At 33.5% G+C, this 22,530-nt stretch overlaps 1 protein-coding gene and 1 pseudogene across 2 annotated transcripts in view; one reads left to right on the forward strand and one right to left on the reverse strand.

Moving 5' to 3' along the window:
- The first annotated feature begins 10,470 nt into the window (after positions 1 to 10,470).
- On the forward strand, positions 10,471 to 12,483 carry LOC147410990 (pentatricopeptide repeat-containing protein At5g66520 pseudogene; annotated as a pseudogene).
- A 986-nt stretch (positions 12,484 to 13,469) lies between these two features.
- PNG1 (peptide-N-glycanase 1) overlaps positions 13,470 to 22,530 on the reverse strand; it is a 29,824-nt gene continuing 20,763 nt past the window's right edge. The window contains exons 8-18 of one of the 2 annotated variants that reach the window (XM_086443145.1): positions 19,868 to 19,922; positions 19,712 to 19,798; positions 18,895 to 18,950; positions 18,693 to 18,752; positions 18,496 to 18,583; positions 18,288 to 18,380; positions 17,622 to 18,038; positions 17,455 to 17,515; positions 15,285 to 15,387; positions 13,869 to 14,003; positions 13,470 to 13,781 (exon numbers count right to left, since the gene is read on the reverse strand). In XM_086443145.1, the coding sequence (XP_086299271.1) occupies positions 13,697 to 13,781; positions 13,869 to 14,003; positions 15,285 to 15,387; positions 17,455 to 17,515; positions 17,622 to 18,038; positions 18,288 to 18,380; positions 18,496 to 18,583; positions 18,693 to 18,752; positions 18,895 to 18,950; positions 19,712 to 19,798; positions 19,868 to 19,922 (1,240 nt within the window). In that variant the 3' untranslated portion in view covers positions 13,470 to 13,696. Of the gene's footprint in view, positions 13,782 to 13,868; positions 14,004 to 15,284; positions 15,388 to 17,454; positions 17,516 to 17,621; positions 18,381 to 18,495; positions 18,584 to 18,692; positions 18,753 to 18,894; positions 18,951 to 19,711; positions 19,799 to 19,867; positions 19,923 to 22,530 lie in introns of both variants that reach the window. The other variant, XM_086443136.1, reaches the window with a different exon arrangement.

Consider the following 22,530-nt stretch of genomic DNA (forward strand, 5'->3'; position numbering starts at 1 on the left):
GGACCAATCTTTCATGTCTTTCTTGAGTATGAAGTAGGGGCCACTATGTGAAATAAGGGTAAATTCATCAAATTCAAGATGAATTATATAACCGAGCCAAGCAACCTATTAAAAAATTATCAAAACCAAATCTTTTTCAGACCTTAAAAACCCTTGGAATTGTTTCAGATAATGATACAAAACTTTGAGAGAGAAACTTTGCAACATAATACATTGGAGTGCAAATCTTTTTCCACCTTTAAATTTGTATTTTTTTTAGGCTATCGGACCAATCTTTGATCTCTTTCTTGAGTATGAAGTAGGGGCCACTATGTGAAATAAGGGTAAATTCATCAAATTCAAGATGAATTATATAACCGAGCCAAGCAACCTATTAAAAAATTATCAAAACCAAATCTTTTTCAGACCTTAAAAACCCTTGGAATTCAGATAATGATACAAAACTTTGAGAGAGAAACTTTGCAACATAATACATTGGAGTGCAAATCTTTTTCCACCTTTAAATTTGTATTTTTTTTAGGCTATCGGACCAATCTTTCATGTCTTTCTTGAGTATGAAGTAGGGGCCACTATGTGAAATAAGGGTAAATTCATCAAATTCAAGATGAATTTACCCTTTTTTTCATGTAGTGAGTGTTCACTAAAATTACAAGCCATGTGGCATGTGATCAAACCTCAATAGTCAAGAGCCATCATCTAGGGATATCTATTAGGTTGTATTTGGATAAAATAAATGAGTTTCTCTCTATTTCTCCGGTTTGGATTGTTAAGTGGGGAGAGAAGAGAAAATAATTGGAAAGAAGAGGAGAGAAAATAAAGTGAATTTTCTTTATCTCCAAAAGTGGAGAAAAGATGAAAGAAATAGAGAGAAACCTTTTTAAAATATTTTATAGTGTCCACTCTGCCCTTCAATCTCTTTTAAGATATCTTAAAATTTCAAAGTTATTCCAAGTCCTCTTCAGTCAATCTAAATATGGTGGAGAGAAATTGAACTTCTCTACTCTTCTCTTCTTGTCTCTTAATGAGTTTCTCTTCTCTCCACTCTCTCAATCAAAACACACCCTTAGTGTTCTATATTTAATCAAAACTAATTAATTGTCCATCAAATCTCTAATTTTTTATTGGATTCAATGTTTTATACACTTCCAAGGCTTCATTAAGACATTTCTTCCATAAAAATTCTAAAAAATATTTTCATTTGTCTTTTACTTAAAAAAATAATAATAATAAGACTTTGATAGTCATTGTTCAATGGTATTTCTATAAAATATTATGAAGACTCAAAATAAATTTTTGTTTTTTACAAAAATATTATTCAACAAGGAATAATCAACTCCTTACATTTCTGATCTAATTATATAAGAATGAAATTGAAAATTAAACAAAAAAACTATGAAATTGGTTGGACGTAGATTTAATTATGTCAAACTGATAGCCATGCAACAAGTATGTCACATTCGTTAAGATTACGTTTTTTAAATTATAATTAAGACTCCACTCTAAACGATTTTTTCTCAATGTAAATTGAGAAGTTTTTACTAAAAAAATTATTTATATATATGGGGAATACTAACGTCCAATGCTTCATTAATACCTACAAAAAAGATAAGTTCGGGAAAAAACCGATTCTAAACCAACATTACATAATTCTGTCCAAATCGGTCAAATCACCAGTACAGTCTGGTTTGAAAAATACACCACAGATACATACTAGGAGAAATCAAATATTTTAATTGAGAACTTGAATTTGGTTTCAAGGTTGTCCATCAAAAGAAAGGTGACTATTGGGAAATAAAGTGTATAATAATAAGAGCATGACCTTGTCTATATATATTAAATTACATTAAAGAATCAAAGAAACATCTAGTGGTGACTAAGATTATCTGATTGGTATGAATTCTATAGGCTGTGGGCCCATTTCTTTGTAGCATAACCTCTCTTGACTTGGATAATTGTCTAACACTCTAACTGGTAGTTCATGTTGAAAGTACCAAAACAGTCATGTATCAAGCCAAAATTACTGGTCCAGCCATATTTTTAATAATATTTATCAAAAGATAGATATACCCATGTTGGTATTTGTTTATTTTTACCAAAATAGTTATTTGTTGTATGTCACATTCGTTATTTTACATTTTCCTTACCCTTTTGTGAACCTCAAACGAAAGACCATGCATTTTTACAAGAGATATTTACGAAAAAGTGATAAACTTTTGACGAATTACAATTCCAGCTCACTGCTCATTTTAATTACCAAAACATGAACAATAACGAATTTGGTGTTTTTTAAAGTGACTATTTTGCAAGTTTAAAGTGACAATTTCATTTTAAACCTGCAAAATAGTCACTTTGTTTTGATTTTCTTTTTTAACGAAAATGTGAATATTCACGTTTTGGTCATTAAAATGAACACTGAGCCGGAATTGTAAATAACTCATTTTCAGCTCACGAAATAGTAATTCCTCCTTTCAACAAAGTTACAAAAAATCCAGAATTATATTCAGGCTTTAGGATTTATTTCAGGCTGAAAATAATGTATAAAAGTAAATTCAGCTAAATGGATCCCTTTTTGAAAGATCAGCTTATTTTGATGATTTTGCAAAGAAAAAAAAAAGAAGGATAAAGGTAAATTCAGTTTTATCTCTATAAGCAGATACCTAATTTGGTAATAAATAAATACCCATAAGGTATATATGGCCCTTTTAACAAATATTTCAAAGTGTAGTTGGGCCAGTAATATTGGCAGAATGCTCTACCTTTTAGTAAAACACCCTTAATTCATTATCTGTCACTTTCTTCTTGTTTTGCTAAGATATAATCTCTTTCAATGGTATTTTTCTTGTAAGTGTGCTTAAAATGATTTCCAAGCGAAAAAAAAAAAAGAAATGCCACACCTTTGAGTCTCTTTCGACTCCTTTTCAATTGTAGAACTTTTATTTATTATTATTTTTTACTCCAATATGTTTGAGATTAAGAATAAAATGTAACTTATAAAATTAAAATTTGAAGCTTGAACAAATCAATAACCCATTGTTTTAACTAAGAAAATTGAATTGTACTTCTCGTTAAGTTAAAACGACGTCCCAAATCAGGAAGCGAAGGGTGTTTAGGAATCAAATTGAGTTTAATTATAGGAAAAAAAGTGTCAACTTTTCAATGACGAAGAAAATAGTGCAGATGAAGTGTTCAAGTGAATAATCAAGTTTAGACTTTAAAACAATGCCATAATATACATAACCCACTAATATGTCCAACAAAGTTGCTTTGTATGAGTAATAATTTAAAGGTTGAATGAGATTCCAATCGCTCTCCGACACCGTTATTAAATAAAGAGTCATGATAATCTGACCCTTCACATATGCCTCCATCACAGAACTATAGATCATTTACCTCGGGATACACAAGAAAAGATTTATGGGTTAGAGGTTTCAGAATGGGCTGATATTTTGTGAGGATGATCTCTATGATAAGGGGATCATCCTCGCAAAAAACCAGCCTATTTTGAAACTTCTAGTCCTATCAAAAGTGATTTACAAAAATCGAACAGTCCACGATTCTTCAACTTGTAAACTAAAGATAGAAGTTTTGGAATGAGTTGATTTTTGGTGAGGATGATCTCTTCATCATAAAGATCATCCTCACAAAAAATCAGCTCATTCCAATCTTCTAACCCCTATTTTCAAAAATGTTTGGCATAATGTTTGACTCTCTTTAGGGCCTTCGAACACTTCCCTATATATACTCACGTTGACTTCAAGCCCTCGCGCCAAGCTATGTAGAGTCCCGCGTGTCATAAATCATCAGTTACTTATAATACACCTATTTACTTTTGTAACATATTACACTGTGTGTCAATATTACATCAACAAAGTTACCTCTGGATTTTGCCTCGTTATCTTGTTTGTTTGCTATGTTTGTGATGTAAGATCATTTTTACAGGCTTGTTTGTTAATTAGCACCCCCTTACACTGCGGGACATTGCTTCAAAAGAACACGGCTGTGACAGTTGGTATAGGAAAGCGTTCAGAGGCCTTAAAGAGAGCCAAACATTTTTGAAAGTAGGGGTTAGAAGTTTCAGAATGGGCTGATTTTTTGTGAGGATGATCTCTATGGTGAAGAGATTATCCTCACCAAAAATCAGCTCATTCCCAAACTTCTATCCATAGTTTACAAGTTGAAGAATCGTGGACCATTCGATTTTTGTAAACCACTTTTGATAGGTCTAGAAGTTTCAGAACGGGCTGATTTTTGGTGAAGATGATCTCCTCATCAATAGATAATCCTCACCTAAAATCAACCTGTTTCGAAACTCCTAACCCATACATTGAAAAAATGTTTGGCTCTCTTTAGGGCCTCCAAACGTCACCATATATATAGATATATAGGGTGGCATTCAGAGGCCTTAAAGAGAGTCAAACATTTTTCAAAACATGGGTTAGAAATTTCAGAATTGGCTGATTTTTGTGAGGATGATCTCTATGATGAGAAGATCATCCTCTCAAAAAATCAGCCCGTTCTGAAACTTTTAACCCTATCAAAAGTAATTTATAAAAATTGGATGGTCACACGTTTTCAACTTGTAAATTAGGTTTACAAGTTTATGAATTAATTGATTTTTCGTGAAGATAATCTTTTCATCATAGAGACCATCCTCACAAAAAAAAAATCAGCTCATAGGCTTTAAAGAGAGCCAAACATTTTTCAAAATAGGGGTATATATTTTGGAATGGACTGATTTTTTGTGAGGATGATCTCTACAATGAAGAGATCAACCTCACTAAAAATCAGCTCATTCCGAAACTTCTAACCCTAGTTTATAAGTTGAAGAATCGTGGACCGTTCAATTTTTATAAACCACTTTTGATAAGGTTAAAAGTTTCAAAATGGGCTGATTTTTTGTGAAGATGATCTCTTCATCATAGAGATCATCCTCATAAAAAAAAAACAGCCCGTTCCGAAACTCCTAAACCATACATTGAAAAAATGTTTGACACAATGTTTGGCTCCCTTTAGGGCCTTCGAACGCCACCCCTATATATATATATACATGTAGACTCATGAAGAATGAATCATGAGAAAACAATGACCCCAACCGTTTAGATACAAATCAATTACTTGAGATTTATGTGTATCCTGAGAATACAAATCTTGGAGATACTTATCCTGGTAATAAATCTCAACCATTGGATTTTGCGTTTAAATGGTTAAGATCATGTGTTTTTTTTTTTCATGAGTCAAGGGATCCTGACCCTATGTATATTTGGACTTGATTCATGATTTTGAAAGTGAGAGAATATGATAGTTATTTGATTTAAAGAAATGAGTGTATTATAGGTATTTGACCTCTTAAAATGATGTGAGTCCTACTCTAAGATTTCTTGAGTAACAAACTTGATAAAATAAAATTCGATTGAAATTCTTAGAACTCTAAGGGTCTTTTTTTTTATATAAAAAATGCAGCAAGGAGGTTCTTGATAAAATTCTCTTTTTAATATAACGATCAATTTTTAATGGCCAAGGCCAAGGTCTTCTATTAGTGTTCTTCATTCATTAAAAAAAAAATTATATTATCAAATGATGTTGGACAGAAAATATCTACCCTTCATTTCCAATGGGTGAGGTACAATTTCTTTATAGATAAAATATACAAATAATTATTTTAGCAAATTATATTGGACACAAAAAGTACTTATTACCATCAAGAACGTTCCATGTGCATATTAAAAGTTAAAAAAAAAAAAAAAAGTATGGTAGGTTTCCTACTATTTTTTCATTATTAGGTTTTTATCTAATAAAAAAAATTACAGAAAATATTTTAAAAATAATATATTTCTTAAGAGAATATATTTCTAATATTTAAAATGGTAAAATTAATATAACATTCTTGGCCTCTTTTGCGTTATTTTAAAACTCAGTGGTGTAAAAAAAAGAAAATAAAGACAAAAAAAGAAAAGGCAAGAAATTCTATCTTGATTTTCAGATTTATAATATAAATAGAATAATTATATGGAATCAAGTAAAAAAAATTGATGGTACTTTTATGTTTAAAATAATCAATAAATAAATGGTGCTGGACATTTTATGTCCAATAACATTTCACCCAATAATCATCATTTTATAATGAATAATGCTGAAGTGACCTCAGGCTGGAATCTCATTACGCAATTCTTGACGTGAAAGTGTATGAAAAAACATCTATGCTTCCTATCCACTTTCATGTAAAAAAGTACGATATCAGATTCCAGCTTGAGGTTACTCAAGGACGACTCTTTTGTAATTTCTATTCAATGGTTGTAAAAGAAGGTTAAATTTTGTCATTACGGTTATGTTTGGTACCATGCAAATCATTTGCAAATATAATAGATTTTCACTAGAAATGATTTGCAATTCTTTTTGTGTTGCAAACTATTTGTTGAAATTTATGAATTAAGAGATTGATGCAAATAATTTGCAATGCAAAAATAAATAAATAAATAAATACAAATATAATCGAGCATCTATAAATTAGATTCCATCAAATCATTTGCATTCATGCCAAGCAAGGCTTAAAAGAGTAATGGGTTGGTAAAGGGAGAGTTTGTAAGGAAATTCAAAAAGTTAGATCTAGGGAGAGTTATTTCAATCTTGAGGTAGAAATTATAAATAATACTTATGTTCTACCCTTTCTCGTATCATATATTTAGAGTTGCAACTTGGGTGAGCAAAACCTGAACCCACTTGGTTGAACTAGACCTCGGGTCATGTATGGGCATAGTTAGCCTGGGTTTGGCCTCAAGTTCGGAAAACAAAGAAAAAAAAAAAAAGCAAAAAACAAAAAGTACCCAACTCAAATCGGGTTGGGCGTATGCATATGTATCAGCCAACCCGAATTTGATATGATAATAATTTAAAAATATTTCTTATCTTTGTTTCATTCACACTCATAATTTATATTTCAATATGTATGTTTTTGTTTATTTATATATCTAAATTAATGCGTGATTATTTTCATTAGATAAATTAACAATCTTTGTTATTAATGCTTTGCTTTAAGTATAATTTTATATTGTCATACAATAATTATATAACAACTTTAAATATTTTTCTTTTCTTGAAAGTTGTGATTATTAATAATAATAAATTGATCATTTTAGTTTATTTTATTTTATTTTTTTCTCTTTTTAAATTTGCTTATATTTTTATGTATATAAACTTTTAAAACACATTTTTAGAAAAAATAATTGTAAATTTTAAGTTCTTGTACATACCACTTATTTTTATATAAACCCTTACCAACACTAAATTATCTAGCATTAATTAGGAATGTATTAATCCGACTTGGATAAGGTTCGGATTGAGCATTTCAAGCCCGAGGTCAGGTTGGGCAACGGTGCATGTTGGTGTTTGTCAAGTTTGGGTTGGACGTTGGTTGATCCCTTACCCGCCCAAGTTGCAATCCTACATATACTTGATAAAGTATGCAATATTAAGATGAATACTTAATTACTATCCTTTGCAAAATTGGTGATATTAGGGTTATACACTGAAAAATATAAAGATTAGATTTACCCTTGGGAAAAAGTTGGCAATGTTGACTTATGATGAATAAATGATTAAATTGTATATTTATTCAAAATATTCTTCAAAAATTTCAAATTACTAAATCAAAATTTGATTAAAATAGAAAATTACTGTATTGACTTTATGTCAAGGGGTAAGCCTAATCTTGCTTTTTATTGGGGAAAACTCTAATTTCACTGGGTGATATTACTAAAAATTCCTTAATATATAAGCCGATATCCTAATCTATATTAATTAAAGATAATTACTATTTCCATGCCAACTTTTATTAACACCACACCACACCAAATGTGTACAATTCTTTGATGATTTACATAGGAATTGGTGTGGCATTAGTAAAAGTTGGTGTGGCAATAGCAGCTCTCTTAATTAAAGAAACAATGACGATTAGGTTTATTGATTCTTATGAGTTTTATATCCTTATCACATGGGGTGGTTGTTAAATGGACTAATACTGGGTAGAGCATCAAAATTGTCGTGTATGAGGCCAAGTCCAGCCATATTATATTATAAAAAATAGAGTAAATTACTCTTTGCCCCCCTGTAGTTTGGTGTAATTTCATTTTGACCCTCTAATGTTTCGATAATTACACTTACCTCCCTTATAGTTGTCTAAGAGATTTGCTCACAGTTAGATTCTCTTTATAAAGACCATTTTGCCCTTTTTAATATATTATTCCCTTTTATAAATAAAAATAAGCTTTTGAAAAAATGGGTTCAATGAATTCTTACACAAGGGCATTTTAAATTTTGTTTTAAAACTTATTTTTTCATTAAAAATCATATAAAATAAGAGGATAAAATAGTAAAATAACATCTGAATTTTAACCTGTTAGTGAAAGGGGAGGTAAGCGCAATTATCAAAACATCAGAGGGTCAAAATGAAATTATGCAAAACTACAGGTCTGTAATTTACCCTAAAAAATATTTAATAAAAGAGTAATATATCCATTTTTGTATTTATTTACTTGTACCCAAATTATAAATTACTCATTGTATGTCATATTTGTGATTTTACCTTTTTAGCCTTTTCGTGAGCCTCAAATAAAAGACATACATATTTTTCTTCACAAAATTATGAAAATCAGAACTATAGTTTGGGTTTATTTCAGATCAAAAATAAGGTCATAAAGGTAAAGTCAGCTAAATGAGTGCGTTTATTGCAAAATCAACTCATTTGAGTTAATTTAGAAGAAAAAAAAGAAGAAAATATAAAGATAAATTCAGTTTAAAATCTGGAAGCAGATACCCATTTTGGTAAAAACAAACAAATGCCTAAATGGAATTACGAACCTTTTGATTAATATTTCAAAAATGTGACTGACCCAATGATATTTCAACCTCTTTGGTAAAACTTGTTACCTTATCTTCAACCTTAAAATTTTATCTACTTTAGCCTTCAAACCTCAAGAACAAGATTGGATTCTTTTGGAGAAATAGACAATAATGAAAAAAAAGAGGTAAAAACGATTAAGATTTTTATGAGAAAATCACGGGTTTTCTTGAAGGGTTAAAAAGAGGCTGAAAATGATTAAGTAACAACAAGGTTGAATAGAAGTTGCCAACTTAAATAAGTTGATAAACTTTTGGGAGTGTTGAGGGCAATACCATGGCTTCGAAAACCCCTGCCTTCACCTCTATCAAGTAGTAGATTAAAAATAATTTAAGAGCCGAAGAGCTTGAAGACGACAAAAAAATTTTTAGAGAGAAATCAAGGTTTTTTGTTAGAGGTTAAAGATAGGGGATTTAAGGTCAGTTTTCATTAGTATAAAAGAGAAGACCAAAGTCAAGGGGTATGTCATTGTCACCAAAAACAAAGGGACATGTCTAAATCACCAAATCTTTTTTTTTTTTTATCACATCGATCCATGATCATACACATAGGTTGGATCAAAACAAACTAAAGATGAAAACAAAAGCGCACTCTATAAGTATAAAGATGAAAAGGCAACTGGAGAGGACAAATATTCTAAGAATAGGGACTCATTTAGTTTCAATTTGGTCCCCTCACCATCTTTTTTTTGATTGATTAATCTTTCCTATCGGAAACAATGAAGAGTCAAGTGTATTGGCAATTCTGCACGGTAGACGAAAATTTTGAATTAGAGCTCTTGATTTTTACTCATCTGTGTCGTAATGAAATTTCAGGTTCAATTATGCAAAAAATTAAATATATATAAAGAGATACTTCGTGAAAATTTTTTTGTTAGAACATCTCCAACAAGTCTCTAAAACTTTAAATATAGAGGAGATATCCAAACATAACTCAAACTGGTCTCTATTTAGAAAAACTGTCTCTATCTCACTGTTCACGTCTTCAAATATAGAGATCTGGAGAATTTTTGAAAATCCTCTCTAACTCACTACTCACCCTTTTTCATAAATGTCATTTTTGACATTCTTTTTTTATGAAACATGTTTTAAATACTATTTTTGTCCCTTTTATTCAACCTTTTCAAATGAATGAATAATATTTTAGAGAAGATGTTGGTTGGAGTTCAAATGGGTTTGAAAGGTGAGCATCTTCTTCAATTTTGAAGAAGATGCCAATTTGGAGGCCACAGATGGCTAGAGATGCTCTTAAGAATATGTTAGAAGTGTAATGTAAAGTATGACATATGTGTGTGTGTGGAAGGAATGGTGTCTACATGGCACATTGGCCCCTAATCAAGCTGTTTCCTACATGGCACACATCTAATGTGTTATGTCTTCTATTATTGTATATGGAAAGTTGTTGTTGATGTAACTCGGATCTGTTAATGATTTGTTAACGACGTGCATGACCCGTTTAATTCGCCCCCGAACAAAATATTGGGCCCATTTAGTTTGAATTTGGATCCAACCTGTTTAACCTCTTTGTAATCCTAAATATATAAAGGTTAAGAGATGAAAACTTAAAGAGGGTGAGAAATATATGAAAGGCAGAGAAATATTTTAACCTAATTCTTCTTTGATTATCATAGTGAAATCGTCCGTGGACGTAGGTCGAAGCTTTAACTGAACCACGCATATCTTGTATCGTGTGAGATTCTTGTGTTCTTATTTGATTTATACTTCGGATCATAGGATTCTTTCCAATAATATCCAATAAAAATGCAGTCTCGTAGACACCGTATGTTGTTATAGGAATGGGACATCGTTCTGGATGGTGACTCTGATATGAGATGCAACTCTAAGGGATGGCAGCTATCCTCAAATGCCCATAGTGTGTATGAGAGAGAGCAAGAGACAGGAGTTGGACCCACTCTGCACGATGTATTCTACATGATTTACTACTTAGTAAGCACAAATACATGCATAAGCCATGCTAGTTATCTTCTCCCGCCCACTAACACACACTACCCATCAACTTGTTTGGTTAACAAAAAACCTCAATTCATGGGCTTCAGCCATAAGAAAAGCTGCTTCTCCTCAACAAGCCTTACACCTCTACACACAAATGCAAAACCAAGGAATCCCTTTCAATAGCTACGCTATACTTTTCACACTAAAATCATGTACCCATCTACACAACCTCGCTCTCATCCGCCACCTTCATGCCCATCTCTTCAAAATTGGATTCACCTCTCACGTCTATGTAACCACCTCACTTCTTTATGCCTATATCTTCACTTCTTTCAATGATTCTCGTCTCCTGTTTGATGAAATGCCCAACAGAAACACCGTCACATGGAACACAATGATTACTGGGTATTCAAAGTTTGGGAATATCGAGAGAGCACGTTCACTCTTCGAAAACATGCCCATTAAGAACCTCGCTTCGTGGTCCGCCATGATCGCCGGGTATATGTGTAATAGAAATTGGGACCGAGGACTAACACTCTTCCAAGAAATGATGGTGAATGAGTCATTGAAACCTGACGAGGTAACCTTAATATCAATCTTATCGGGCTGCACCCATATGGGTTCTCTTGGATTGTTGGTGGGTAAATCGATACATGGTTTTACGGAGAAGAATGGGTGGGAATTAAATGTGGAGCTCGGGACAGTTCTAGTTGACATGTACACAAAGTGTGGAATGTTAAAGAATGCATTTCAGATATTCCATAGGATGAAGGAGAGGAATGTGATTTCTTGGAGTGCTATGATTTGTGGATTGGCTCAATATGGATATGGGGAGAGAGCACTATTTATGTTTAAGAAGATGAAAGAAGAAGGAATCAGACCTAATGAGATCACCTTCACAGGGATTCTCAGTGCATGTACTCATACTGGTTTGGTCGACGAGGGCCTAAACTTTTTTAACAACATGATTGAAGAGTACAGGTTGGAGCCTAGAATACAACATTATGGGTGCATGGTTGATTTGTTAGGTAAGGCGGGGCGGTTAGAAGATGCTTATGAGCTCATCAAGACAATGAAACTTGAGCCTAATGTAGTAGTGTGGAGCTCCCTCTTGGCGGCATGTAAGGTGCATAAGCAATTTGATATGGCAGAGAAAGTTATCGAACATGTTTTGAAGTTGGTGAAGCCAGAAAATGGAGGGGTTTATGCTCTAATATCTGATTTGTATGCTTTGAATGGGAAGTGGGATGATGCCAATCGGGTGAGGGAGATGATGATTAACCAAAATGTGAAGAAGGTAAGAGGATCTAGTTTTATTAGAAGTTGAACAACATCGTTCTAGTTTTTGTTGTATTTCTCATGCATTTCGGTTTTTGGCAAATATCCCCTGGCATTATCTAGATTTCTTTGGAGTCTGGTCCCATCATGACCAAAACTACACCATTTTTTGAGTTTAAATGCCAAAAAAGGGGGAAAAAGAATAATAAAAAGATGCTAATTTGAGAGAGAGAGAGAGAGAGAGGAAAATGTCAGTGTCAGGAATGTAATCAAATATTTAAATTGATGCAAGATAATATTCGATAATTTCTATTTACTGTCATATTTTGGTTTACCACATAGTAGTGCATGGTTATCTACAATTTCTTTTATATTAATGAATGAATTCAATAAAATTTCAAAAAAAAAAAGAAAAAACAACAAATTGGGAAACTATCTTACAAAGGGATATGCGAAAAATAAAAATTGAGTGGCATGATAGGAAAACATTTGGCAATTTTTATAAATATTTGGAAATTTATTTACAAAATTTTCGATTTCTGAAAAGTATTATTGTTTGCCTGATAAACCAATTAATCGCCCATTTCTTTTAGTGAACCCCTTTTTGGCTATTTTTTCCTAGTTTTCACGAAAGTTATGTTGTTGACTAGTTATGATGATGACTATACTTAGGTTGACTAGTTATGGGAATCATTTGATTTTTTTAGTAGAACCAAAGATAGGGTACCCCTTGATTTGGTCCCTGCGAATTTTGCAATAAATATTATGTATGACTGAGTATGTTGCAAGTATCTAAATCCTCTGGAAAGGTCAGCACATTTATGGACTTCAAGACATTTGCAAGAGAATAGTATCTGAGTTATTTGATATATTTTCGCCCTAATGGATTGATACAGAATTCCAGACATAACGGGCAACTCGTGAAATAACAAGTAATCGCGACTTGGAAATAATTACTGCTTGTGCAAGGACTAACTTGTAATGAAATGAACAAATAAAGATTTATTATTAAATATTCATATTTGTTCAGATCACTAGTCAGTCTAGTTCTGAATTAGGACCACTAAGAAGGTAATCATCATCACCCCCTCTATGCCCCAGAGCTAGGACCTGGTTCATGATTCTCCATCCAATGTAGAATTTGAAAGATTTAACTTCTAAGTCAAGATGAATGTCAATTGGAGGTCACATTCGAGGTTTTAGCATAGTGTGTATTTAAAATTGAAGTGTTTGTCATGAATAGGGAACCTACTGCTGAAGTATCCAGGTAACACATGTTTTATCAATTTGGAAATGGGGCAGATAAAATTGGCAATGTAAGGCATAATGTTACTTAAACTCTCCTGATCCTTCATAAAATTTTCATAATTCTAGTTTTTAGTATTTATAGCTTCAGCTAGGTCAGTTAAAAACAGAGTGAAAGAGTTATCAAACCCCTCTTACAAATGACTCAGCATCTATTCAGCAAACTCATTACTGTACCAATATGAAACCAATTTTTCAGTGGCAGCGAATAATAACTTGAAGCACTGAAAAATTATTTTAATGTTAGGTGTAAATGAAAAAAAAAATGTTAACTGGGTTTTGCATAGAGGTCAATGCTACCTATTTGCAATCGTGACGTTGCTTGAACATCTCGAGCAGACAGAAACCTGAACCTGTCAATTGTTTACAGTTCAATCCTGGACAATAGTAAGAATATGAAAGACCATATGGTTTGGTTTGAGTAGATCTGTAGATGTTACCTGAATGCGTTTGATGGGTGACCCACCAACCCAATCTTAAATGTTTTACGCTGGAAACGTTTTTCAAAAATCTGGGAAGTTTGTTGATCCAAAATGTACCAACTGGAGCCCCCGTCATTGCTTCCCTTAACAACCCTGAAATACATAAATTTGATTGTCCAAAAATCCAGGTATTATAGCATTTGATTTTACGGAGTGAAATATACAAAAGATCCACAAAAGAAAGCCGGAACTACCTTTCTGGAAAATCCAAATCTACTAGATACAAATGGTGGAAGTTCATACTCCCTTTTGTCTCCATGTTGCCTTAAATTTACTCATTTGAAACATATGGATAATAGCATACAAGACACTAAAAATTAACTATCCATTCATCTCAATATATGAGGATTGATTAGCTTCTCATCCATAGAACATTGCTCTATAGAGCTTAAAGGGAAGTTATGCTAGTAGTTAGAGCTAGGGTGACCATGATCAACTAAAGCAGAGGTACTCTACTTCCTAAGATGCACTTTCATTCCTTTTTCTTTTCTTTTCTTACCCCCCACTCCCTTTTTTTTCTGTAGGCAACCTATGATCAAGCATCTTTCAACCCTTGGTACTCCCCCAAAACCAACTTTTTGATGGGTATAATGTCTAAAATACCCCCAAGCGTATACAACTCATGGATTTATATTCCTTGTATACAATACAAATTACATGATGATAATAAGTCCTAGAATGATGCTTGGTTTTGATGTCATAAACAACAACTCTTGGTGATCAAGAACCAACTGATCCAAGCCATCAATCACAACACGGGGCCATAGGATTCATGTGTGTTCGTATGCGTTCTCATTATCACAATATATCTTGCAACACTCATAGTAGTACAGTTGTGCTGGCAAGTCCATGCTTCCTGGGGTACTACATCAACCTGAGACAGACACATCTCTCTCTGTCTGTGTTCCTATTCTTGTTTAATCAATTCTACTCAACCTAATAAATCCCTTTTGTTGATCATTATATCAATCTGATACAGATACATAATTCTGTCCAGATTATCTACGTATAAAAACGTATACATGCAAATGAATTGAGGATATTCTCTTCTGATCTAGCATATTAATAATTTCATGAGTTAATGGTTAGCTTAGGCCATAATTGTGGAGGGATAAATCAGGATTTTTGCATCCACAATAATGATATGCAGTAGCAACTAAATTTCAAGCAGAAGAATGAATATGATTGTTGCAGGTCTACAAAAGATCATTTCCATGGATTAAGACGGTACACAAGACATAAGTTTACGGTAAGAACAGTGTTAACTTTCACAGAATTAACAGCTCAAAATAAAATTATCTACCTATATTTGCATAATTAATATTTATATTCACATTGGAATCAAAATCCATGCTTATATATTCTACATCATACCAATTCAGTGGATCTCTCTCTGGAGCATCATTGGCTGACATCAATTCATACGCCTCAAGATCATGCATCTGGCCATCCATTACTTTGTATGTTATCCAGCAACCTATATGATTAAATCTGATTACTAACACAGTTGTGCAAACAATAAAACATTCAACATGTGTGCTGAATCATGTGTGCTTTGTGTTATTTTTTTTCTTTTGAGGGTGTAGGTTGAAGGTAGAGAAGATAACTGGGGAATAAAGGGCTGACTAACCCAAAGTTCGGTGGCTTATATTGGCACCATAATGTGCCAAGAACCTGAGACTTGAGAAAACAAAAGATAGAGGTGTCATTCTTGAAAGAAATGACTTCGGCATAAACGCATAATAAATGGAGATGTAATCCTCATCTCAGAGAAAAAATATTGGCAAGCTTGTCTGCATCCTTGAAAAATGAATGCAAACAACCGAATGCTGTTATGAAGTGCCCAGCTCCCCAAGCTCATTCACAATATCAATCTAAATTTGATATATCATGGAATGCCTGCATCTTTTCTCATGTTTTGCTAATTTTCTACATATTTAAATCTTCCCGTCATAAGTGAAAAGCATCGCTGAATTAACTCCAAACCATAACATTAAAGATAGAGAACTGCTATCCAGGCAAGCCCAATACCTTATACTGAATTTTTTCCCTCAAAATCACTGATTTTTTTTTTTTTTTTGATTAAGTATAAATTTATTAATAACAAAGAAGGGAAATGGGAGGACGAGGTGACCCCCCTAAGAAAGAAAAGAAAGGGAAAAAATCATACAAAACAACAAACTACAGAAGCAACAAACCACTAGACAAACGAAACCCTAACAAGATTACAAATAGCACAACTCATCCCATTTGAACACGAAGTCCTCAAAGAAGACTCCTTCGAAGCCTTTGAAAGTTTTCTCCAGTATAATAGTAATCCCAATATCTGCAGAGTCACTTCTTGAGGTGCAAATTTTCTTCTCCCTAGAACACTCTCCTGTTCCTCTCTTTACAAACTGCCCCAACACAATGCAAATGGATGAATGGCTCATAGATGTCTTTTTCTGCTAGAGAAAACATTGCTAGCCCACCCAACAAAGAGAGACAAAACAGAATTGGGAAATACCCAATACAAATGAAAAAGGGAAAGAAAGTGAGCCCAAATATTAGAAATGAATCAAAATGTGACACCAAAACTCACCATTGTTCTTACAAAGAAAACAAAAGTTTGGAATTTGCACCACTCAATTAATTAGATTGTCCAAAGTTAGAATTTTCCCAAGAGATGCTAACCAGACGAAGAATGCCACCTTGGACAGAATTAAAGGAGACCAAATGGACGACTATGGGAAGACTAACTCGAAAGAAGGCAATAACGCTTTATAAAACGAACGAACAGAGAACCTCTTATCCTTTTTTTTCGTTCCTCTCTTTTTTCTTCCTAAGTCCCCTCAATAAGGTTCAAATTTAGGAGCTCAAGGAGAGATTCCACCTTGTTAATCTCTCAATCGTTGAAGTTTCTGCTAAACCCATATCCTAAGTAAGGTCACTCCCATTGCAAATCAGACAGTCTTCATAGTGCCATTTTTTTTCCAAGAAGCTGGATGAAGTGAAGTATTGTAATTTTCGATAAAATTAACAATACTTTTCAACACCATAAAGAAATTTTGATGCAATTAGAGCAGTATCACAACAGTGCACCTGGCATATATGCGACAATATATATATATATTTTTAACTTGGTTAAATCGATTAAAAGTCATATCCTCTATAAGTACGATTGTTACATAAGAGATTAAGGTACTTGGTACGTTACTTTTTTTTCCTTACCATGCAACTCAAGTTTCCAACACCTGCCTGCTAGTTACTACAGTTGGACTAAGAACAGATTTTGACTTAAATCATGCACTACCTCCCCTCCTATTGGATGTGATGGTGCGAAATTAAAAATACCGGTAGGAGGAAAGCCAACAAAGGAAAAGATGGGGGAAGTTCAGTAAGTACCATCAGAAAATAAGGATCACTCATTACAATTCTTGTATAAAAATGAATCATTTTTTTCCCTGTTTAGAAACAGATCATTGTTTTAGTCTTTTTAATTTCTAACTTCATTTATCTTCTGCAGGTTGTAATTCTGGCCTGGAAAGCATATTTCGAGTAATACCTTTTGAGCCATTGGGTTCTTCCCATTTAGACTTCCGAATACCATCGAATGCAGATGTGACCTGAAATTTACGATAACCATCAGAGTTTTGAAAAATATCTCAACCACTCTTTAGTTAAACACAAAAAATAATGAACTAACACAATTACTTGTTATATGCTGCTTACAATTCCAAAAGGAAGCTCTTCACCACTTGCAAGGACTAGACCAGAAGATATTCGATTTAACTTCAGAAGTGGTAAAGTGAGAGAATTTTGACCAAAGTTGTCACTATTAAGATTTTCAATGACATCATCAAGTGCATCCAATGCAACAGGTAAAGCAATAGAGGTTTTAACAGGATCACCAGCCAGACAAATGTTCACCCTCCCATCCGCCTCCAACACAGTCTTCAAGGAAAGAGCAGCAAGTAACCTATCTACCGATGGCATCAGTTTATGCACAAAAATTTGTGATTCCTTGGAATCGGAAGTTATGGAAGTTCTCCTCACTCTGAAAGATCTTTTGCTAAGATCCACCAGAAGCCTTTTAGCCACGTTGAGGACTTCAACAGTTTCATGGTTGGAAAGACCATTGTCAACAAACTGAGACAAGAGAGGATAAAAGGCATTGTAAATTCTACTAACATGCTCATCCACACATGTACGGACTGGGCATGAAGAACAACTTAAAGAATTATTTTCATGAGAACCCAATTCAGATCTTGATATTCGCCATTCCTTGGCTCCGCTTTGCCTTCCTGGTAACAAGTTTGAAGTATCATCTTGAGAACGGAGATTTCTCTCAAGTTCTTCTGCTTCAATCTTGTCATGATCTGCAAGCATGGAAAGTACCTCAGATGTAAAACCTTTCCGACATTCTTTTGTCATATTAGAGAGAACAGAAGAGACACCGGATTCGGTCGTAATGTTCCGCCGAGTCAGAACCTACAAAATAGAAATATTTGTTGTTTGTGTATCAGCACTTAAAAATGTGAAAGGGAGAAGAGAAGGATGGTGGACAGATGCAGATACCGGTATACGATGACTAATTTGAGATTACCTCATGCCACTTCCTTGTATAACGTTTGGTGACATCATGTACTCCATCTTTTGCAATAGCAATTACATAATTCAATTTTTTATTCCAGCTTCAAGAAAAACAGTGACGGAACAATTAAAAAAAAACAGTAAGATAAACACCCATATCTGGAAGATATGATTCATAATGTAGTAATAAAATATGTGGAAGAGAAGTACCCTTTTTCATACAACAATGGATTGTCATATACTCCTTCACAACAATCAAGATGCATCCATCTGATTATCATACATGTTATACAGCATGTCTTCGGGAATTAGGATGGTCTCAAAGAAAATTTTGGCTCATCAATTAATCTAAAAGAAATTCAATTAAAAAAAAAAAAAGAATCAAGTACAAGTATGGTAAATTAACTATTACCTTCCCAGATAATGTGAAAGACACTCTGTCCAGACATGATCCGTGAAATCCATTATCTGGAAATGAAGCACAAGTAAATAAGGACCTTGTTTTCTTCTCTCATACATTAGGTTCTGCCACCTTGCAACTGGTTGAGGTCCCACTAGACAGCCTCTTTTCATAAAACATATAATGCAAACAAATACAGATGATTGGAGAGAACTTGTGTAAATTTTCTCCGTAAAAGACAACAGCCCTTATTTAAAATGGAGGATATGGAGCAATATAAAGATAATTAGATCGTCACATGCAAATATGGTGTAACTAAATCGAAAATTTTCAAGGGTGGATGATTTGGAAATTTTAGATAATCATATGTGTTTAAGAATAAAAAACATCTATATAATTTTTCTATCTTCTTCGTCACCCTCTAATTAGCCTTTCCTCCATTCTTCCTAAAGTAGAGCAAACCAAGAATTGATAAACCTAGGTTGCCAATTCTCTATTTAGTCAGTAAAGCCAGAAAAGGACTAACAAATGGATTAATTCATAAATCAAATGTTTGCAGTCATATATTTCAATAACATCAGACTTCATGCAGAACTAGTAACAAATTTCACAAAATTAGATCATTGCTTCCTAGACAATAAAATATCAAAGTTATTGTGATTTGTTATGCATTGCATTTATGAAAAAATTTAAGTGTTCTGCGAAGAATACATGGAAACGAGACAGGTAATTTATAAGGTGAAAGACAAGAGTGATAGCAATATCAATGGCAACAGCATTAAACTCAGGAGTGTAAAAACAACAATAAGTTTTCTCGTAAATGACTAACCAGACGAGATTCGTAGCCAAAAGCTCGGCAATAGAGTGTAAAGCAATTGGCCCACTCCCCGCAGCGTCCTTTCCTTGTTTCCACTAGCTGTATATAGAAAGGACATGATAAAGTTGATGAAAAATGATCTTCTCTGAAGATGAGAAAGAGCAATACCTTTAGTGGGTCATTGTACCGTGGGAAACGGGTGACTCGTAAACAGCTATTGCACCTGATGATTGTAGTAAAATTAAAATAAGAGAGATGCTAAACAAGCATGAAATTGTAAAGTACATGCAAACCATGAACTAATATTTTTATTGATCAAATCTTAATGAGGTGCCTAAATATGATTATATATGCATAAAACTAGACGAAAGAGAAAAACACTTGAGCTATTAACTCCTTGTCATCTTATACCCAAATATTCAGGTCAGCAGCATTAATCCTATTCTACAATTCAACTCTTTACCATATCTTATGCCAAAGCATCTGTGATAATATTGTTTTAACTACCACAAGTCACATCTTTGGCCTTACTCCCACCTTTTGGAAGGTCAACTTGCACCAAATCCATCCACAATGAAGTACCTTTGGAAAGGTACTTCTCCTTCCACGTGTTGAGCCTCTTGCCAACCCCTTCAAGTACCGAATCCCAAATCTCATTATTATTATACCACATTCAATAATCAAAAGTCTACTTACATTTTTCCATGAGATCTATTTATAAAAAATAAACCCTGAACCTAACTTGAGATCTAAGAAACAAAGCACTCATCTAAAGTAACATAAATATTTTCCTAATATGATTAAAGTATCTAACTCCCATCACTTCTAAAATACCAAAACAATTGACATAGTTTTGCTACCCAAAGCATCAAAATCTTCCCAAAAGACGTGAAATGGTTTTAGATCTTTGAACAAGCTTTCCAACGCATCTGCAGCTTCCCAATCGAAAATATGAATAAATTTATTTATTTATTTTTGATTAGTGTAAAGTTTATTGACAAAGAGGGAAAAAACAAAAAAGTTATATTTATTAGAAGTTAACGATATCTAGGCCCGATCGTATTTGGACACCTCAACCTCTTTTTCCGGCATCCATTTGACTATGGATCTTTGATCTTCAGCCATATGGTTCAGAATACCTAACCACTTTGGTTGTCATCAGTCTTCAAGACTTAGTTCTCCCTAAAAAATATAATTCTCCTTATAATGACCATCATATTCCAATGGGACCCATTCATGCAATCACACCATATTCAAGGAACTCTTTTGAGGATCTTCTCTTGAGATGGGAGTTGTTAATTCATGAGAAGGAATAGGTTATCTTTCCTTATGTTGATTTTTTGTTGTTTTTTAATTATATTTCCTTTTAATCTCTTTCGGCATGTCAGCTAGACCTCCTTGGAGAGTCCCTTTTGGCATTTATTTGGGTTGTTTAACAAAATCTTTCATCATCATTAAAGTTTTACCCAAAAAATTTGGGGTTGGTTGAACGGATATTGTTCCTCATTTTGATTATATCTAAGGCCATGTCTTCTAGTATTTCTAATGCATAATATCAGCTCTCATTACCTCAATCCATGTTTTGGTCTTTCACTTGTTACTTTAGAACCTTCAACCTGCACATTCCTTCTAGATTGTTGTTGTCATCGCCATTGTTGGACACGATCAAAACATCTCAATCAACTTTTTTCCTAAGTTCATGACCTATTGGGGTTACTCCTACATTTTTTGAATGTGTTCGTTTCTAATTTTATCTTTTCTACTCATCCATCGTAGAATCTCCATCTCTACTGCACTCAAAATATGCATATGTTATTTCTTGTTGCCCAACATTCATCTCTATAAAGCATAGCCAATTCTACAATCGTCTTATAAAAGTTTCCGTTTAATCTTATAAAGATCTTTAATGTATCACTCTAGAAGCACACCTCCACTTTAACCATCTAGCTATAATTCTATATAAAAAAACATCCTCCTCAATCTCTCCGTTCTTATGGAATATAGAACCAAGTAATGCAAATGGCCGCTTCAAGATTTCTTGGCCATAAAGGTTTACTAGCCTTTCTTATCTATCGGTGTCATTAATAAAGTTATGCTCCATGTATTGTCTTGATTTTACTTATTTAAAGTCCTTGCACTCCAAACAAGTTCTCCAAAGCTAGGTTTGCATTGACTCTCACTTATCTCATCAACTAAAACAACATGTGTTTTAGGATTGGATTCCATTCACTCGCGAAAAATAACTCAAGAAAAAACACAAGATCCTGCGCAAAATCTAGCAGTTGGATCTTATCTATGAGATTTCTTATTTCTTCTAATGTCTTTTGTTCAGCTAGGCTATGAGTAAATTCCTCGTCTAGAGTATTAAATATTTCTTTAGGACTTCCCATCATTTTTATCTTTTTTTTTGTCTGAATTGTCTATCTTTAGACTCCCTGTTCTGGGTAGATTAAGACGGGTTTTTAGGGTGTAGGGTTTAGGGTTTAGGTCTGTGTTTTTGCCCTTGTATGTTCCTGACCCTTCACCACGTTCAAACTGCGAGGTACTCTGTCTGCTAGGGACGAATTGATCAAAGAACTACTCATTCTGGTTCTGAGGTTTACTTATGGATTCGCCTTTGCGAAATCCAAATGTTACACCTTCCGTGTCTTGATGCATATAAGTGATTTGAGTAGTATGTAAGACTTTGGGGATCTTATCTGGGAAATGCCATTGATGCATTTCTTGACAAAATTTGTCAATTGCATTATTATAGGCAAATGTATAATCAGGGATCCCGCTGGGATTCATGCTTCTGACTATAAGTTGTTTTCCAAGTTTTCCAGTAGGGA

The sequence above is a fragment of the Akebia trifoliata genome, chromosome 1 (assembly GCF_017979445.1).
Source record: "Akebia trifoliata isolate Shusen 1 chromosome 1, ASM1797944v1, whole genome shotgun sequence".
Taxonomy (NCBI): Eukaryota; Viridiplantae; Streptophyta; class Magnoliopsida; order Ranunculales; family Lardizabalaceae; genus Akebia; species Akebia trifoliata.